General features: G+C 36.8%; 1 protein-coding gene across 1 annotated transcript; it reads right to left on the bottom strand.

Moving 5' to 3' along the window:
- Window positions 1-391: 391 nt before the first annotated feature.
- Vcam1 (vascular cell adhesion molecule 1) lies at window positions 392-17442 on the bottom strand. The gene is made up of 8 exons (XM_027943154.2): window positions 17294-17442; window positions 16477-16752; window positions 13612-13932; window positions 12330-12596; window positions 9138-9413; window positions 6962-7282; window positions 5145-5411; window positions 392-1839 (listed from the first exon to the last, which is right to left on the bottom strand). Exons 1-8 carry the CDS (start codon window positions 17376-17378, stop codon window positions 1679-1681), a joined length of 1974 nt encoding a protein of 657 aa, XP_027798955.2. The 5' UTR covers window positions 17379-17442; the 3' UTR covers window positions 392-1678.
- Window positions 17443-17634: the final 192 nt, after the last annotated feature.

The raw sequence follows: 17634 nt of genomic DNA, 5'->3' as shown, positions 1-17634 counted from the left end.
TAAAACTGAAAGTATGATGCTTCTAGGGAAAAGATGAGAAAATCCTTGTGTTCCTGGAGTGGACAAAGCCTCTGTTATAAAAAGTAGAAATGCAAGTCGTTCAGTTACTGGGAGAAAGTAAATGCAAAGTGTGTATTTGATAAAGGATTTCTATTTGGATACATAAAAGTATCTAAAAGAAGGAAGGAGGAGAAATGATGGAAGGAAGGATAAGACAAGACCAAAAACAATCTAAATATCTATCAACAATAGAATGGACAAATAGATGGTGACAGAATCTTATTGTGAAATACTATAGAACAATAAAAATGAATGACCTGTACACAACAAAAAAATAAGAATTAGACAAGAACATAATTTTGAGTGAAATAAAATCATGAGGCAAAAAATATCATTTTATTGTATTTATTTAAATTTCAAAACCTGGCCAAGCTAAATTATGAGCTACCTGGGGATATTTAAATTGGTATAAATTTCCAAAGAAGGCAAAAGAATGATCAGCATATAATTCATGATATTTATCACTTACTATTCAGTGAAAGGAGATTGTTTTCATAAGTTTGTGGCATATAAGAGATCCTAAAAAATAGTACCTCTCTGTCTCCTAGGCTTGGTGGTATGTGTGTAGGTGTTCATTTATTGTCCATTAATGTGTGCATGTTCATGGGCACTCACTCTTTTTATGTACTCCATATAGGTTTCTAGTTTTAAAATTTCAGGTTCCAAGGATCCAAAACCAAGTATCCCAATTCGCTAGGTTAGAACAGCGCCAAACAGTCTGCATTTTTACCAAGTTCCCATGGTCATTTTGATAAAATTTTGAGTATTTATGTTGTTTACATAGTTTGAGGTCTTCCCCTTGTAACTTGGCATTTGGAAAAGAGATACAGCATAAAGGAGGCAATTTATAATAAACAAACAGACCACCCTTCTAATTCCAGGAATCATCTCTTTACTGTACAAAGAACTAAACATTTACAAAAGAAAATCAAAAGAAGTTGCATTTTAAAACTACATTAGAAAGTTACACAAGGGTCTGATAAACAAACATCATAAAACATCTCCGTACCATGTCAGTACCATAAAGAGAAATCCAGTCAACCATCATACCAGAGGTTGAGGTATTCAGTACCTGAAAGTCAACCCAGTGCCCTCTTTGTCATTTGCCTATAAAAAATATAACACGTGGGCTTTTTTTTTATAAAACACGAATTATTGTCAATGAACTTCATGGGAATAAAATTTTGTTAAAGAAATGAAATATAAGAAAAATCACATAGGTCAGCTGCCAGTCAATAGTAAATATTAAATTTTCCTAAGATGCATTAAGTTATAACAGTGAGTCCCAGCAACACTGTTGAAGTATTTCATAATCTGAATATAGGGTGTTGCTATTTCAAGCAAACTTGTTATGGCATGATTTATTTTACATATGTACAAATTATGTTATTATATGTACATATCAGGAAAGCTCTGGAGTCATCTCATCTCTCCATGCCAGTGACTTTTCAAGCAGAATGTTTTCTGTTGGTCTCCTTCTCACAACAAGGGGCTCAGGCGGCCATTTCTTTCTGTTTTCAATACATCCCCGGAAGTCTGAACTCTCAGTTCGTTGCTTTTCTTGTGGAATGATTTGGAGTTATAAACAGTATCTCTGGTTGAACATTTCAAATGTAAGCTACACTTTTGATTTCTGTGCTTCTACAAGACTGTATGACCCCTTCATGTTGGCCTTCCTTGCAAAGTAAATGATCATTCCAATGGCAGGTATTATCAAGAAGGATGCACAATAGAGCACGAGAAGTTCAGGAGAAAAATAGTCCTTGGTATTGTCTCTTCCTGGAAAAAAAAAAAAAACAATTGGATGTAATTAATGCTTAGTACAAAAAGAAATTGTTTAATCAAAAGACATGTCTTACTGTGACAGTACAACTAGTTCTCTAGAGAGGGAATCAAAGCAGTGATATGGAATATCATCAGGACCCCAAATGCATACTCCTCTAAATTATCCAAATGGTTGGTGGCTGGTTGTTATGATCATGAAGAATCTAAAGATGATAGCTGTTGACTTTCACAAACTTGGGTTAAAAAAGATTCAATTTTAGGGGTAAAATAGAAAAGAGGGTCCTTTATAATAACAGGAATTAGAGAGAGAGAAATAGAAGTATCTGCCAAAGTACTGGGACTCTGATTACCATAAACTGAAATGATTAACCAATTCTCGAAGAAAATCCTCAAACCATTTAAAGTAACTACCAGAGTCAAACACCATGAATAGGACAATAAGAGGAAGAATTCTTGCTGATGTGTTTTTGGGGGTTTTGTTTTGAGATATAAATATATATATATATATATTCTTGTTATAGAAAGGCCTTGTCTGATCTATATCTCCCCTAATCTAAATAAGAACCTCAACATCCACTCTCAAAATCTACCCACCACACTTCCCCTTCATAGCCCAATCCCAGTTGGTAATTAAGCCTTCATCCACAAGCTTATCTGTCCAATGTGGTTTCCTCTTCTGACCTGTTTTTCTTCTGGTCCACCACTAGAAGAGCTTGCACTTCAACTCCCCAGTTGGCATAATTGCTGCCCCACCCAAAATATTATTGAACACTAAAAAGCTTTTTTTCTAAATCCTATCATTTTGCCATTCAGTTGTAAATGAAGTACAGATGATAGTATTCCAAAAAAACATTTAAATTTGTATTCTTTTTAATCTATTAAAAATCATCTGGCAGATGCAGTACCACTTAACATCTGAACCTCACAAGAACATCTGAAGAGCAGAGCATGGCATCTACTGGGGACTTGCTTGTTTATACTCAGCTTGGACAGCATCGTATAACCTCACAATTAAGTCTCACCAAGTGGCATATATGTTGGTCAGTCCCAACAGGAATTAGTGACCTGACTTTGATCATCACTGAATTCCTTCTAGAGCTTTCTAAACACTAAAAGTTATCCAAGTAGAAAAGAACCATTAGCATCAGATGATGGGAAGTGAATGTTTGCAAGTTATTGAAGAAAAAAAAAACACTTCACCCTAAACATGATGATAATTGTTTTTCTACTTTTCCTTGCTAACATTGAGCTAGTCAAAGTATAAGGGTACTATTTTAATGGGCTATTTATCATCATAATTGTGGTTAGGCATCAATATTGATGAGAAGATGGGTAAAGGTATTTGTGTCCCTATTATTTTCCTTTCAATGTGGAAATAATCCTTTATTTTTTGCCTCTCAGTTTTTCCCTCAGGCATCTACAGAAAAACTCAGATTTGCTGCTAAGTCAGTTGCTAGGTCAAGCTTCTGATAACATTTTCTATTAGTATTATCAACACTGAAAATTTTTAAGAGGGCTGACCATTTCTATTAATGTAATACATTCAAGCCAAAACAAAAGAAAATAATTTAAAAACTAAGCTAAATGCAAAGGAAAACTACTTCAAAATATCTAGAAAAAATGTCAATTTTTTTGGTCTTCATTCATATCCAGCTATTTTAAACCATATTCAGTTTGGAGGCATGCATTTCCAGCTGAGTGCCTAATAGCCTTTGTTTATTGAAATAATAAGAAAACAGTGGCAAACATATAAGTGGTTAATAATTCAACTAGGAAAAAAACCCAAGCTTTAAGGTGTCTTTTTAAAAGAACAATTAATTACAAGCATAATCACAGAAATGTTAGGAGTTCACTTTCCTGAAGCTAAGCTAAATTAAAGGTGGCCCAAAACATAAAGGATTGAAGAAACAGGAATGGATTAATATCAACCTACATATAACTGAGATCTCGTGTTCAGACATATTCCCAACCTCATTGGAAGCACTGATTACATATACACTGCATCATTTGAGTGACATGATACAAGGTAAATGTTCCATTATTTGAACACATAGTAACTTCAATGACCAGATTAACTCTTTTCAGGATAATCACTGCAGGTGGATGACTAAAAGTTTTACATATAATTATGTTATTTTCCCCTTCTTTAACATTTCTAGATGGATATATTTATATTGCTGTGTTTCGAGGAGGTAATGTAAAGACAGAAAAATACATGGTATGGCTTGTAATCTTGAGAAATTTTGCCAGATTAGTAAAAAGTTTGTTTTTTTGGTTTTTTTTTTTTTCCTGTTTTCTGACTTAGGTTCAAACTTCCTTTAGTTTGACAAGTGGTTGCTAACCCTGGTGGCCAAGTGCCAAACCTCCTAAGAGGTGACTTTTGTTTATAGCCCTGTTCACTTCAAGGCCAAGTATAATATTCAATACTGAATAGGGGCTCATTAATGTGCAAGGAGTGTAAGACTGATTAATCAAAGCTGACACGTTCTGCTTACACCAATAAGATCAATGCATCCTACCTACTGTGCATTCACAGGAGAGGGTAGGAGATCAAGGGGCCCTGAAGTTTCTCAGAGAGACCATTGCGCGCATGCCCTCTCCCTCTCCCCCTCCCTCTCCCTCTCCCTATCAGAATAAGATAGATAGTGGGGCTTAGGAGGCTGTTCTGAAGACTAGAGTTTTCATGTAGTTGTTGTTCAGGATCAAGATTGCTACTGCCAATTATTTCCTGAAAAGAATCAATCCAGAAAATAGGCAGTTACTCCATGTTCAGAAAATAGCATTCCCTTCTGGTAGAAAGGAAGAGGATCTGGATAGAATTTTTATTTTCTCTCCCTTTCTCCCTTTCTCTCTCTCTCTCTCTCTCTCTCTCTCTCTCTCTCTCTCTCTCTCCTTTCTTTCTTTCTGCTAATCCTACCTCCATGGTTTCCTTATAACCTCCAGTGAAAGGTTTTGAAAATATGGTTAAACACTTAGCAAATATAAGACCTCAGAGACCAATAATGAATTAATTGTCAACTTTGAAAAAAACAAATGGGAATTCCACATTCACCAGTGATTAATGTCAACTTCCTGGTTTAACTATATAGGATAGAACACCTGTGCTTGATTATTTCAAGAAACATTAAGAAATAACCACACACGACACAGAATTCAGCGTCATTCTTCCAACTCATTCATCTAATGTTAGAAAGTTGTTACCATCTATGGAACCTCTTAACAGCTACCAAAATAGATAGATGGATGGATGGATGGATGGATGGATAGATAGATAGATAGACCCCAAACAAAAGGCCAACCTTTAACATCCAGTGTTAAATTTCTTAATTGTGAGCCCACTTCATTTTTAGATTCACATTCATATACTCCTGCATCCTCCAGCTGCACCTTGAGGATGGTGTACGCGCCATCTATAGATTTCAGCACTGTGTCTCCTGTCTCTGCTTTCTTCTTCAGGATTATCCAAGTTTCTGGAATATTTCCACATGTGCAGGAGATAATGACAGTGTCTCCTTCCTTGACACTCTCAGAAGGAAACACTGTAAGCTGTATGTCTTTTGGAGCAACTGAAAAGAGAATTTAAAAGGAACCTCTGAATGAGTGAAGTATAAGCTAATTTCATATTGATATAAGGACATCAACCAGAGCTTCCACGGACCTATTTGTGTTTGCAGGAAATGTTAAGAAAATCAGGTAAAGAAGTCAAGCATTTGCTGAACTGTTGTAAATGATCATGCCTTAAAGAAGATGCATCTTATGCTTCATTCATGTCTCTTAACATAATTCTTTACCCAGACTAGCACTATTTGATGTAAGTAAATAGCTATAGAATTCAAATGTGAAATTTTTTTAAAAAAATCACACTATTTAACAAAAATTTCCTTGAGGAACAAAGGCTTTATATGCTTCTGAGTTTTGAGCTGGTTCCTCCCAGATCAAGAAATTTAGCTTTACAGAGGTGGCTTGTTATATCATTCTTAACAACACAACTACCATTTATCGAGTTTCAGGCTCTGGGCTGAGTGCTTGACATGCAATAACTTATTAATGCACCAATGCTTAAGGAAGTATTCTTAAGCATTTTATAAGTGAGATTCCTATTAAGGTCATCTATTTTGTGCCTTCATTTGAGTCTCATTCCCCATCCATGGCCACAATGCCATGGCATTATCCTGTGGCTTTTCTTTAAGGTTGCACATTGCTCTTTCAAGGTTCTTCCTTAAAAATACAAATCTTGTTGTGATGAGATACCTTAGGGGGAATAATCCCAAGGGGTACAAAAAGAAATGACAATCCTGGTGAAGAAAGTAACTCTGATGCCCAAAAGGGAAGGTATAGGAAGCAACCCAAATTGTTCACTTCATTATGCTCATAACTGCCAATGGCATCTGTGTGCCAAGTAGAAATTATTTTGTTCTCAGTCTTGGGTGTCTATCCAGGAGAGAAGAGGCCTGTATCTGATGACTTGATCTACTCCAGTGGTTCCGTGCCAGGCTAATGAACCAACCAGAGGGCACAGTCTCTGCTATTCTTAATCTCAGAATTTACAAAAGGTGCTTCTTAGGCTTCTAAGCAAATACCAGCAGGCATCTTGTGAGATCTTCCCTCAGGACCAAATTCAATCAAAGATGTCACTCACTTTGACCATGGAACATGGATGAAGAAACACTGTAGGACTCCCAAACTCGGGCCTTTAAGAGGCAGCTATGATTACCCCCTTCTTGAAACAATGTGCTATGACAAATCAGCTTAGGCTACCTTCCCTAAGGATGATGTCAAATGAAGAAGGGAGGCACAGGCCCCCAGATATAGCCCAGATATGTGAGCGAGGCCATCTGTGACTGGCCAGCCTTGCTGATCTGACTGAAAACAGATGAGTGACCCCACACTGAGCAGAATAAATGCCCAGCTAGCCCATTTCCTAATGCCAACTCAAAGATTCATAAACAAATGGTCATTATTTTACACTTGGGGAGGTAGTTTGTTAGGACCACCTTTATTTTGAATTTTCTTATCTGTTATTTTTTCAAAGTTTTTAACTATTAACTTTATGTTAACTATTGCCTGACAAACATGATAAAGAAATCTATACTAACCTGTGGATACATGTACTTACCATTGACATAAAGCGTCTGTGTACTCTGCCTTTGTTTGTGTTCAGATTCCATTTCACCAGTATGTAACTTAGCCCGACAAACAAGAACTTTTCCAGTATCTTCGGTGGTGGGGGTGAAGGTTACTTCCAAACTTTTGGTCTCTAGGGATTTCCTATCCATTTCCTCCAAAAAGTTTTTTTTCATCAGAATAGTCTCCCCATTAAGTAATTCAATCTCCAAATGGTCAAAAGGGTACACATTAGGAACCCTGCAGCTTACAGTGACGGGGTTCCCATTCACAAGTAGACCACTCATCTCAATTTCTGGATCTCTAGGGAATGCTGCAAATATCAAGAAAAAGTAATGTTTGTATGTGTTATTCAAAGGGAAATAAAGTTAAACTCTATTTGAATGCCAGCATCTCAAAATTACAGCTTTAACTTAGCTGGGATAGAATTATCATCAATACATAAAAATGACATTAAGTATAAATACATAATTAAAACATTAATCACAATATTGGGAACAAAAATACTTAGTACATTAAGTCATCAAGTAATAAATACTTTTACTTCTTATTTTTCTCTTCTAATGATGCCATCTTGCTGAGCACATGGGCTGATATTATCTAGGGACACATCAGCTTCTATCATCTCATATATTAACTATTTCTTTTAAATTTCTTAAATATTTGTCATGATATATTGACTACTTGTTATGAACTAGTCCTTCAACATTCATTATCTCAGTCTTTAGGGCAGCAATGGATACTACTTAACTTATTTTATGGTTAGGAAAACTGAAACTTAGGCTAAAAGACTTTTCATTATACATCATACCTAGTGTGTCATTGAGCTGAGCTCAAACTCCCTGTTCCTCTTACCTCAAAATCTAGACTTAGTTTCACAGGTCTATGTAGTATCTCAGTGTCAAATAAGACCCACAGGGAAGTTCTCAATTTAGACATCTTAATATCTAATGATTATTTAGGCAGTGAGTTTAAAACATTTCTCAGATAATAGTTGTAATTAAGAAAAGAACTGTCTTAACTGTATTATTTAGAATTTAGCCTATATAGTAACATATCATATATAAATCAATAAAAAATGAGACTAAAATACTTATCAAACATAAGAGTGACTCTAATTTATTTTTTCTTTCAGCAAAATGATTCAGTTGTTAAAATAAAACATCTTTAAGTATTTCCATATTGCAATAGGACTTCACCCCTGGTTCTCATTTCTGCTGGGAATGTGCTACATCAGCAGATCCTGGACTCTGGGTAATATGATAAAGCAATAAAATTGACCCTTCTTTTGAGAGATTAAGTCCCTTTACAGGCATACTCTCATTCTGAATAAAATCCCAAAGGATAACACAAGTTAGGGCATAGTTTCTGGTTAAAAAAAAAAAAAACTTTATAATGAATTTTCCTTGAGTTTGCTGAATGAAACCAAGAAAAAAATAAATTTTTGGTCACTTTGTATATTTTATTTCTCATTCATTACAGACTGAGAAACTCCAGAAGTGTCAAGTTCATAGATATTTGATGTTATAAAGGATATTTATTAAGGTGGCAAGAAGAGTGAAAAAAAAGGTGCAGTATATACTTGTTCGAGTTTTGCCTAAAGCTTTCATCAGTATTAAGACCTGGTGTTGCCTCCTGCTTCTGCTTCAGCAGAAACCTGAGCTACTACCATTGATCAGTCTACTCTGCACCTTCCTTTGTGGCTTTTCCCTGATTCCCATTTCTTCATTTCTTTTTCCATCCTGCAGATCAGCTTTCCAAATTATTCCTTTAAAACCATAAGCTCAGATCTGGCCCTCAATTTAAAGAGCTGAGCAGTGGTCACCCCCACCCAGTTATCTGAAGGTACACTGGCCCCATTCCCTCACCACCTCCATACACTCCACAAACACATAGAAGGGATGGGAAGCAGGGTCATAGGGTGTGACAAAAAGTGTGATGAGACAGTACCACAAGACCCACTAAGGACTGTGCCCACTGTGTCCATATGTAATATATACTTAAGATTTAGGCAAAGTACATCACATCAAAACACCTTGTGTCAGAGATTTAAGAAGCATTCACAATGCTACATTCCCTTTCTGAACAAATGAATCTCATTGCACATCACAGATTCACATTCTTTTTTTATCCAATGGGACTGAACAACAATTCTGAAAACCACTTACAGTAGAGCTCCACTCTGATTCTTTTTTCCACTTTCCTCCGTCCACAGGTGACAGTGCACAGGTAAGAGTGTTCGTTCTCAAAACCCACAGGGCTCAGGGTCAGTGTGGACTCCGTCCCTTCACTTGTCACCATCCCGCTCAGAGGGCTATCTATCTGGGTTCTCCAAGAGAAAGATGGGGACTCACAGCCTGTGACACGGCATGTTAGCACAACTGAGTCCCCTATCTGAGCAACAACCTGAGGTCCAGGGAAGATGTCAACAGTAAATGGTTTCTCTGCAGGAAAAAAAAAAGAACAAGACACAGAGCCAATAAGACTCATTTCTTCTTTCGTCACATTCCCACATATGATCTTTATTTTTCCTGATCTTGCTTTAGCCACTATCTGTATCAAGAAGAAATCACTCCCTTCCATCAGGAAAGAGACTACATCTTTTAGAATGAATCCGTGAGAGTCTCTCAAATCAGACTTAGCATAAATGTAGATAAAAATGTGTTGAGAGAGGTTGGTGTCTTTTCATGGCAATAATACTATCTCTGCTCAGTTGTTTATCAGATCACTGCAGGAGTAAACAATAGGTCAAATAATTTCAATGGTTCCTGTGTGTCAAGTCCACATACAAGTCATTTAATCCCCACAACAGTGTTGTGAACTTGTATTACTTTATTCTCTGCCTTTTTGTTTTCCTTCTGCTTCTCCTCTTTCTCTTCCTCTTCTTTGTCCTCTTTCTCTTTCTTCAGGAGGAAATTTAGGCTCAGAAATGTTAAATCACTTAACCCAGCTTGCAAGTGGCAAAACTAGGACTTGATGCAAGGTAGATGTGATTTAAGATTTCGGCTTTGCTGTTGCTAGAACAACTAAATCAAGACATCTTCATACAGAGATCAAATAGATCTAAAGGAGGTACTATCCCGCCCCCCAAAAAAAGCCTCTAATTAGACAAAATCTCCATAATGGATCCATGCCCAAGGCGTCTCTGTTCCATCAACCTGAAGTTATTACACCTTAAAAGTCACGTAGAATCATGTTTAAAGCAAAGCAAAAATTTACATATCAAAATGATAACACAAGTCACTCTAAAATGTATTTGATGTAATCTAAACATTTTTGCAATGAATTGAGGGGGCAGAAGCAGAGGTGAGGGTGAACTCCCTAATCTCAAATGTCCAGGAAAGCTCTCAGGTGGCCAATGCTATCCCTGCTAGACACACAGTCTTTGATGGAATAATGCTACTTTGGGAGAAAGAGAATTCTTAATCTTGACTCTGGTTCCCTAAAGAAACTGGGGGTGGTTGGGTAACTCTGAAAGTGACAGATGAGAATCCCACAGAAAATCAGTAAAATCTTCCTCACTGTTTGTTCAGCAGGCTAGAGATGGAAGAAAGAAATTGCAACACATAAAAATTCCCAATATACTACATTTTGCATGGTTCTCTTCTGTGTCAGGAGAATTTACTTTTTTTTCAATTCGTTTGTATAAATGTGATATCTCAATATTTTCCAAAGAAAGCTCTCTTCAAATTACCTCAATAAACTAATATACGATTAGATTTTGAAAGATCATTCAGAACAATGATCAAAGTTTCCAAATTCCTCATATGCTAGTGTGAAAATGAGGAACTTTAACAGCAGATTCATTTCCTGCCTACCAACAATTCTGGCTATATATATTATTTTGTGAACTTGTGGCTCCTGGGAAGTGTCTCTCTTAGGTAGATGAAAGGTCCTTTGAAAGTTCAATTCCATCTTCAGTACTTAAGGCTGTTAGTATCATATGTGAAGCAAAATGCAAAACAACTCCCCTCAACCCCATAACACATCTCCTTGACATATTGAAATGGGATCCAGCTTATTATGAGATGGAGCTATTTCAGGATGGATGTTTAGCTCTATATACTTTCATTAGTATAATATTTTTTTCTGGTCACTTGAGAATGAGTTAGTCTACAGGATTTTTTTTTTTTTAATCACCCAAGCTTGAACTCCATATTTTCATATTTTAAAAATTTGTGTTGTCAATATTTGAAATTTATTCATTGAACATTTACTGAATATTCATTGTGTGTCAGGTACTGTGGTCGGCACTCAAATATAAAACACATATGCATAAACACTGAGGGTCCTCGACTTGAAGGAACTTCCAGTTTAATGGCAAACATATTTAAATAGACCTATTATTTTGGTTCTCACTAAAGTACATTCCTGCCTCTCCTTCCTAGTTTGTAAGCTCCTTTGGGGCAGTAACCCGCATTTTATCAGGCCCGAATCCCCACCACCAAGCAGACTCTTTGATTCTTGAGTAAAGCCTCTTAATTAATATGTGTTGAACTGGACAGAAGTACATACATCACTATAAGAAGTATTGAGTCTATCCTAATGAAGGAACCACTAGCTTTGCCTGACACAATCTGGAATTTGGAGGTTTACACACATTTCATCATGAAGGATGCCTAAGACTTTGCCAGGTGGAGGAAGGGGAAAGCCTATTCCAGGAAGAATAACATGAACAGTGACACAGAATCATCAACTACGCTAGTTTCTGACCAGATCGTGAAGTTATTATATGTGGCTATTTTAAGAAATGTACACAGAGTTACGAAAAATTGTGCTGTATATGGGTAATAATGAGTGTAATGCATTCCACTATTGTCATGTATTTAAAAAATAATTTAAAAAAAAAAAAGAAATGTAGTTGAAGTTATAGAAAAGTCCAAGTGAAAGAAGATAAACTAAGGCATGTCAAGAGGGTTGATTAAGACATTAGATCCTAGGGATCATTTTGAGGGAGAGGATTTGGTGATACAAACTGGGAGCATGAATTTGGGAATAACCAGTATATGTATAATATATCTGGGTATCGAGAGTGAGAAGAAAAGAGGGCGAGGAGTGGTAAATTGAAAATACCAATGTCTACAGGTCAGGAGAAAGACAGAAAGCCACGGAATGAGGCATGGGAGAGATGCTGTTACAAAAGGTTCAAAAAAGCAGAGCCAGGGAAGCCCCGGGAGGAAAGACTGCCAAAAAGCAAGTATAATAAATACATATTCATACTCTAGTACATGACAATCAGACAGATAACCAACGAAATGTTGGGAAGCAACCTCAGCACCGTTGGGAAGCAACCTCAGCACCAAAGCCATCTCATTGTTGCTCAGATCTCAATAGAGCATCCTTTTGCACATTCCACTCACCTTCAACGATTAATTTCACCTCTTTTTGGCTTCTTCCAATAGAATTAACTCCTTCACATACATATGTTCCAGAATCTTCCATCCTCATAGCAATTAAGGTGAGAGTCTCATTACCAGAAAGAAGCTGTAGATTCTCATTATCTAATTTCTTGTTCCAGATAATCTTTGGAGCTGGCAGACCCTCACTGGAACATGTCATTGTCACAGAATCACCTTCTTGCAGCCTTGTGGAGGGATGCACGGAGATAATTGTATTCTTGGGTGAGACTGAAAAAAACAGGGCATCATATTAGCAATCACAAACCATCTTTTCAATCCAAAACAGAAGATGGACTTCTCTCCTGTGCTTCTGTTGACTTGACAAACTTACTTTCCCAAGATAGCATAAAGAACTGCTGAGTCACTAAAAGATAGTCAATCTAATTTCTGAACAACTCGATTACCTTTTTAAAAAATGTTTTGTGTTTTCAGATTGCCATAGATATTCGTAAGTTAAGAAGGGCCCTTAGAGTCATGTGGCTCAATCTCCCACCTAAGAGCCCCATCTAAGCATCCTTACCAAAAGCTCATCCTAGTCAGTCAGCCTCAGTATTTTCTGAGAAAGGCAACTCATTGCCGTATCAAACAACCTATTTGATTTTTAAGTATCTTAAATTAGAAAAAAAAAACAAAACATTTTCCCTGAGTTGAAATCTTTCTCTTCATAACTGGCTTTCATACATTGGTCATAGTTCAGTCCTCTGATGTTACAAGACAAACTAAATCCTTCTGTCACACACAACTGTCTTTCAAATACTTAATTAAAACTCCTCAAGTGTTTCATTCCTATATTGACTGTTCTCATAACATTGTTAGAAGCCATTCCAACTCATTCTCTTTGGGCTAAATATATTATTGTTGGCACTGTTCCCCTTCATAACTGGCTTTTACATATTGGTCATAGTTCAGCATTTCAAGGCATATTATAAAACATGATTAAAAATATTTTAACATTTAAGCCTGTTTTCTACTTCCTAATCAGTACTAGTACATCCCCTTTTAATAGGAAATAAATAAAGTAACCCTAAATCATGCATTTGATCAAGCCCAAAATTAAGTTCAAGTCTTCTTAATCCAAATCCATGTTCTTTTCACTGGATTATACTATTAGAAAGCATCATGTTTTCAATAAGTAAAAATGGAGTAAAAACTACAAAAAAGCTTCTTGTTAGCCTAGTTGCTAAGTTTATCGCGATCTACATTCAAGACTGAATTCCCATACAAACTAGACCATGTGACTTACTATAGACTTGCAGTTCTTTGGTAGTCTTCCTTTCTTTGTGCACAGATTCAGTTTGATCAATGAATAATTGAGCTCGACAATCAAGAGCTTTTCCCGTATCCTCCATGACAGGAATAAAGGTTACTTCCAAACTCTTGGTCTCCAGGGACTTCCTATCCATATCTTCCAGAAACTCCTGATTCTTCATGAGATGATCATCTTTCCATAAACCCATCTCCAGCCTGTCAAACGGGTATACATCAGGGATCAAGCACTTGACTGTGACCTGCTTCCCGACCTCCGGAAGACCACTAAAGTGAATTTCTGGATCCTTAGGGAAAGCTGCAAACACAAATGGATACACAAGTGGGCCTCCTGCTCATATTTTTAAGATCTCTTCTAACACTATACAAATCAAATCTAATGTTTTTGTTCACATAATCTTAATACTACAGCAGAACTAACAGTTTAAATAGATTTTTTTTATGATTTTAGGTGGGCTCAAGAAGCAAGAGTCAGAATAAACCACCTATTAGAGAATTCTTCTATTCTGATCCTGTATGTATTAAATATTGTATGTTATTAAAGGAAAGTAGAAAAACTAATGCTTATTGAAACTTACATGTACCTGTCACTGTGCTATAGATTTAAAATAAATGGTTTATCCTCACACAAGCCTTGAGACAGAGACCACATTTCACAGATTATAAAACTTGGACTTAGTGTATTTGCATAACTTGCCTGAGATCACACAGCTAATAAAGGGTACTGCAGATAATTCTCTTATTTTAGTAAAGGCAAACATAGCTCCATTTTACAGATAAGTAATCCAAAGCTCAGAATGTGATTGCAAAGTTTAACTATTCTATAAGCTATGCTGAGAAATGGAAAGAGTGGCTTTAAATATTTGGCTTCTGAAAATGGTGCCTTAAGCATTCATCCACCAGGAAGGAACACCTGTGCAGTCTTTCAATTTTGGATTGGCTGCCTGAGATGCCTAACTCAATGCCTCAATCCATACTCCACTGACCCTTTTAGTGCAAAGGAGCACAGCATCCATTGCCTCCTTTGCCAGAACTACCTTTTCCATTACATTCTATCACAAGGGCAACACGTTAGTGGTTTCAGGATCTGTGTAGTGAGAAGAATACAAAAGTCCCAAGTCCAAAGAATATTACAATCAAATGTGGAATGGAGACAGGACTGTTAAAACATAATGAGAAGCAGACATTCTCGGAGAAAAACCTCAGGCAAGATAATTAAAGCCAGAAGGGTCTTCATTTCTCTTTTTTAAATCTTCAACTATTTGGCGCTTGTGGGCAAAAGACAAAGGAACTGGAAGTGTTTTGTTATCTAAAAATATAGTATTTTTAATTTTTTCACCCATTATTTCAGTCCTTTACATTCTATTAAAAATGCTCCTATAATCCATCCAGTTTTATGACAGGTAATATAAGAACTTGCTACTTTTCCCTCTATTTATATAAGGGGACCTTTGAAGGCACTCAGGAGGCTGCGCAGACATAAACTATGCGTGTACAACCAGCATAATTGAAAGCAGTTGGCCAGGCACAGTTTCTTGGGAAGCTTTAGCAACACATGGGTCTTGTTGAAATTTCAGTTAAAGTTACTGGGCAAAGGTGGGCTCCAACACAGTAGAAAGAAACCAGTGTAATTCATGAAGAAAATCAAATGAGGTATTCATAAAGAAATGACCTTATGGGAGTACAGTGTTTTAGAGAGGCCATAAGTAACCAAGGCAAATGACTTGTGCAAGGTTAGTTTTTACCAGCCTTTTGCCTCTTGCTAATTTTGCTGAATGGAGAGCAATTTACATTTGTGAGGCAAATCTAATTCATTATACAAATACCTTTGAGGATCAGCACCGGGACTTTATAGCAACAGCAACAAGAATTCTTAAATTTATGGACATAACATCAAATGAATAAAATGTTTGCAGATATTTACTATCATGCCCAAGGAGAAAACTTTTATACTGAAGGTTATTACTAAATTATAGATCTTCTATTTAATTTTAAGCTGATTTTAAGCACCATTGCATAAGGATAAATGAATGAAAAATCCCCATAGGATGGAATTCATAAATCACTTAGATGCATGAGCAAGTAAACATGTAAGGATATAATCAAATGGAAATTTTTTAAGATAAAAAAAGACCCTTAGAGGTGTTCATTTAATAGCTAAGGAAATTAGAGCCAAAAGAACTTGCGTTTTATGCATGATCACCATGTTTGTGGCAGAGATGAAACAGAAGCCAAAATTTGGATTCCTGATTTCTAGTGTCTGGCCTCAGCTGTCTCGCGCTTTCTCTCTTTAAAAATAAAATAATTTATTTGTTCTAATCTAGTTATACATGACAGCAGAATGCTCTTCGAGTCATTGTTCATAAATGGAGCACAATTTTTCACTTCTGTGGTTGTACACGAAGTAAAGTCACACCGTTTGTACAATCATACATGCATCTAGGGTAATGTCTAGCTTTCTTGATGCTATGTTTTCAAGCCAAGAATCAGGATATTAATATCTTTTAAAGACTTCTTTTTTTTTTTTTTTTGGTGGTGGTGGTACTGGGGGTTGAACCCAGGCCTGTGCATGCTAGGCAAGCATTCTACCAACTGAGTTATATCCCCGGCCTAAAGACCTTTTCTTTCTTTTTTTTTTTTAATATTTATTTTTTAGTTTTCGGTGGACACAATATCTTTATTTTTTTTTTATGTGGTGTTGAGGATCAAACCCAGCGCCCCGCGCATGCCAGGCGAGAGCGGTTACCACTTAAGCCACATCCCCAGCCCCAAGACATTTTTCTTTAAAAAGCTATTTTAAAGCAAAATTGAGAGAAAACCAAAGATTCTCTAAAGCACTCACAGTAGATCTCCACCTGGATTCCTTTTTCCAGTTTCTCAGATCCGCAAGTTGCTGTGCACAGGTAAGAGTGTTCATTCTCAAAACTAACAGGATCCATGGTCAGTGTGGACTTTGTGCCCTCATTCCTCACCTTCCCATTTAATGGACTGTCTATCTGGGTTCTCCACGAAAAAACTGGAGACTCACAGCCCGTAGTGCTGCAAGTCAAGGAGATGGAGTCACCAATCTGAGCAAGAATCCTGGATTCAGGAGAGGTCTCGATTTTAAAAGCTTGAGCTACAAAAACAAAGAGAAAAATGAACATACCACTGGTTTGTTTAGTATTCTACTCCCTCTTCTCTGTTATAATATAATGTTCAACTTGTGACCTTATGGATCTTTTTCCAGCTTTAAACTAACCACAGGCAGCCGCCAAAACACACCAAAGTCACCACCAAAGATAGTGTTGGGATTATCTTTACTCAGGACTCTCAGTTCTGACCTTGAGGCCCATTTATCAGAGTTGTTTTGTTATTTGCTGAGTTTGACTTCATTATCAAGTATAGGAAACTAAAGTGATAGTCCTACTACAGATAAAACCAAATTACTCTTTCACTTTAGAAAACAGGCATCAAAAAACATCAATTTGCAGCTGTCACTATGACAGTATAATGGCATATAGCAAAACTCAATAGCACATTAAAAGTTAGGTTAAATGAAGTTTCCCCGTTGTTTAAAATTCTAGTGCCTTCTTCCGCTACCACAGCAAAACTGAGTGAAGCCAAAACCAAGGCTAAAATGGAATGCTAACATTTGAAACAGATCAAGAAGAACTTACAAGCTGCAAACACCATCCAAAATATATTCGAGGCTCCAAAGATCACAACAGGCATTTTAAGTTGCTGCCGTGATGAGAAAATCATGGTTCCCAAAGTCGTATTTCTGTCACACCTGAAAGTGCCTGGGAAGAGTCTTCCGCTCCTAAAGCCAGTGAGGCTCAGTGTGAGTGAAATAGAAAGTCTGCTCTTTATAAAGGGTCTTGTTGAAGAGGCGGAGGGAAATCCCTTCAAGGGGAAACCCGGGGCAGAGCCAGGGAAAAAAGTTTAACTGACAGGCAGCCAAGCCCCAGCATTAACCCCTTCAGTTGCTCTCAGTGTTCAAATGTCTGTCACAGGAAAA

Source organism: Marmota flaviventris, chromosome 10, assembly GCF_047511675.1.
Source record: "Marmota flaviventris isolate mMarFla1 chromosome 10, mMarFla1.hap1, whole genome shotgun sequence".
In the NCBI taxonomy this organism is placed as follows: domain Eukaryota; kingdom Metazoa; phylum Chordata; class Mammalia; order Rodentia; family Sciuridae; genus Marmota; species Marmota flaviventris.
Note: the sequence above shows the minus strand (reverse complement) of the source record. Positions and strands in the feature narration are given on the sequence as shown.